Here is a 3,457-nt window from a genome sequence, read left to right as displayed (position 1 = left end):
GCAATGACATAAAAAAACAGACAAGCCATGAAAACATCATGCTAGCTATCTTACGATCATGCAAAGCAATATGACAATAAATGCTCAAGTCATGTATATGATGATGATGGAAGTTGCATGGCAATATATCTCAGAATGGCTATGGAAATGCCATGGTAGGTAGGTATGGTGGCTGTTTTGAGGAAGATATAATGAGGCTTATGTGTGATAGAGCGTATCGTATCACGGGGTTTGGATGTACCGGCGAAGTTTGCACCAACTCTCGAGGTGAGGAAGGGCAATGCACAGTACCGAAGAGGCTAGCAATGATGGAAGGGTGAGAGTGCGTATAATCCATGGACTCACATTAGTCATAAAGAACTCGTATACTTATTGCAGAAGTTTATTAGCCCTCGAAGCAAAGTACTACTACGCATGTCCCTAGGGGGATAGATTGGTAGGAAAAGACCATCGCTCGTCCCCGACCGCCACTCATAAGGAAGACAATCAATAAATACCTCATGCTCCAACTTCGTTACATAACGGTTCACCATACGTGCATGCTACAGGAATCACAAACTTCAACACAAGTATTTCTACAATCCACAACTACCCACTAGCATGGATCTAATATCACCATCTTTATATCGCCTGTCCTACCATCACTGGTCGGTCTCCCACGTCCTCCGCCGGAACGCCGGCCCGGCCGCGGCCGCCCGCTGCATCATCATCCCCGCGGCGCGGCAGGTGACGTCCCGGTCGTAGCGAGCGCGCTCGTCGGGATCGGCGAGCGTGGCGTAGGCAGCGTGCAGCCGGATGAACCCCTCGTCGCCGCCACCTCCGACGGCGTCAGGGTGCACTTCCCTGGCAAGGCGCCGGTAGGCGGCCTTGATCTCGCCCTTGCTGCTCCCGGCGCCCAGCCCGAGCACCTCGTAGTGCGTCCTACCTGTGGCCACCGCCGCCGGTGCCGCCATCGTCGCGGACGCACGCGCCACCACACACCGCCGAGCCCCTGCCACCTGCCCAGGGCGAGCCGACCACATCACCACCGAAGATGATGTCGCGAACGTAGCCATGAATTCCTTGACACAAAGCAGAGTATTTCTTTGTTGCACTGTTGTTCGTCCTCGTTGAGGAGAGAGCTGAGACTCCGGTGGATTTATAAGGGCTTGCAAACCTCAACACAAGCATGTCTTAAATTCACAATTACACACTAGCATGAATCTAATATCACCATCTTTATATCGCAAAACTATTGCAAGGAATCAAACATATCATATTCAGTGATCTACAAGTTTTATGTAGGATTTTATGACTAACCATGTGAATGACCAGTTCCTGTCATCTCTCTAAATAGATATAAGTGAAGCAAGAGAGTTTAATTCTTTCTACAAAAGATATGCCCACACTCTAACAAATATAAGTGAAGCAAAAGAGCATTCTAAAAATGGCGGTTTTCTATGTGAAGAGAAACAGGCAATCCAAACTTCAAATGATATAAGCAAAGCACATGAAGCATTCTATAAAGTCATACTCAAAAGATATAAGTGAAGTGCAAAGAGCATTCTATAAATCAACCAAGGACTATCTCATACCAGCATGGTGCATAAAAGAAAAGTGAAAACTAAATGCAAAAGACGCTCCAAGATTTGCACATATCGCATAAACGAAACGAATCCGAAAACATACCGATACTTGTTGAAGAAAGATGGGATGCCTTCCGGGGCATCCCCAAGCTTAGATGCTTGAGTCTCCTTGAATATTTACTTGGGGTGCCTTGGGCATCCCCAAGCTTGAGCTCTTGCCTCTCTTCCTTCTCCTCACATCGAGACCTCCTCGATCTTCGAACACTTCATCCACACAAAACTCAATAGAAAACTCGGTAAGATCCGTTAGTATAATAAAGAAAATCACTACTCTAAGTACTGTTGAAAACCAATTCATATTTTGTTTTTGCATTGTAGCTACTGTAATATAACTTTTCCATGGCTTAATCCACTGATATAAATCGATAGTTTCATCAAAACAAGCAAACTATGCATCAAAAATAGAATATGTCTTAAACAGGACAGTCTGTAATAATATGAACGTTCACCGTACCTCTGGTACTCCAAAAATTCTGCCAAAATTAGGAAAAATAAAAAATTTGTATATAAAGACAGTTGAAAAAAGTTTCAGAACCATTTGACGTTCCAGTAAAAAATGTAAAATCGCGCACTACAGCCAAAGTTTCTGTCCTGCACCGCATAAACCAACAAGCATTGTAAACGTCCTAAAGGCAAACCTTGGAACATTATTTTTATAATACAATTGAATTGTACAAGGGGATAATTATTTTTGTTGAAAAGTTTCTGTAATCAAGATTCACAAATTTTCCGTGAGCATGAACAAAGTTCAAGGAGCTCCCCCACTTCAACCATGCTTGTCTCTCTCACTTTCACTTTCCTTTTTGAAAAAAGTTTTGGGTTCCCCTCTTTATTTTTTTGTCTTTAAACTATATGAAAGCAGTCAACAGAAATAAATGACTCTCTAAAACTTCCGGGTTGTCTCCCTGGCAGCGCTTTCTTTAAAGCCATTAAGCTAGGCATATAGTGCTCAAGTAATGGATCCACCCGGATCCCAAGGTATATCAAAGCCAATTTTAATTAACAATGATTTGTAATTTAGTGGTGAGCACAAAGTAACATATATCATGTAACAACGAAGTCTAACTCTCTTCCTATGCATCGGCATGTCATAAAAGAACAATTCATGCACACCTCGTAAAGGCCAATGCATAGTATAAACAGTTTCTTGCAATTTTATTGAGTTGGAAACATAGGGAGGCGGAGATATAGTTCCTCTCTCATAATAATTGCATGTAGGAGCAGCAAGCACATGCATATTATATCTATCAAAATCATCATGTGTAGTAGTAAAACGCAACCCATCAATATAATCCTTAATAAGGGAAAACTTCTCCGATATAGTGTAGTCGGGAGAATTCAAAAATATAACAGGACTATCATGCGTGGGTGCAATAGAAACAATTCCATGTTTAACATAAGGAACTATAGAAAATTCATCTCCATAAGCATAATTCATATTGGCATCTTGGCCACAAGCATAACAAGCATCATCAAAAAGGGATATTTGAAAAGAATCAACGGGATCATAATAATCATCATAGCATTCATCCTTCGGTAAGCATGAAGGGAAATTAAACAATGTATGAGTTGAAGAGTTACTCTCATTAGAAGGTGGGCACGGGTGATCAATCCGATCTTCCTCCTTTTGTTCTTCGCTCTCCTCATCATCTTTTTGATCCAATGGGCCCACAGTTTCATCAATTTCTTCTTCCATAGACTCCTGCAAAATATTAGTCTCTTCTTGGACAGCGGAGGAGTCCTCAATATATGGATTAACATAGGCATTATAAGCATAATTATCATAACAATATTTAAGTATGGAAATTTTTCATATTTGTAAAGAGTAGCAT

The 3,457-nt window shown here is 41.7% G+C and overlaps 1 protein-coding gene across 1 annotated transcript; it reads right to left on the bottom strand.

The window, feature by feature from the left end:
• Positions 1-633: 633 nt before the first annotated feature.
• On the bottom strand, positions 634-1,086 carry LOC109740906 (chaperone protein dnaJ 11, chloroplastic). The gene has a single exon (XM_020299960.4). The coding sequence runs from the start codon at positions 1,053-1,055 to the stop codon at positions 642-644; it is 414 nt and encodes a 137-aa protein (XP_020155549.1). The 5' UTR covers positions 1,056-1,086; the 3' UTR covers positions 634-641.
• Between the last annotated feature and the right edge of the window lie 2,371 nt (positions 1,087-3,457).

Source organism: Aegilops tauschii, chromosome 3, assembly GCF_002575655.3.
Source record: "Aegilops tauschii subsp. strangulata cultivar AL8/78 chromosome 3, Aet v6.0, whole genome shotgun sequence".
Taxonomy (NCBI): domain Eukaryota; kingdom Viridiplantae; phylum Streptophyta; class Magnoliopsida; order Poales; family Poaceae; genus Aegilops; species Aegilops tauschii.
Note: the sequence above shows the minus strand (reverse complement) of the source record. Positions and strands in the feature narration are given on the sequence as shown.

Coding starts and splice junctions, on each gene's coding strand:
- LOC109740906 (XM_020299960.4), bottom strand. CDS start 1,055: ATGGCTACGTTCGCGACATCATCTTCGGTGGTGATGTGGTCGGCTCGC.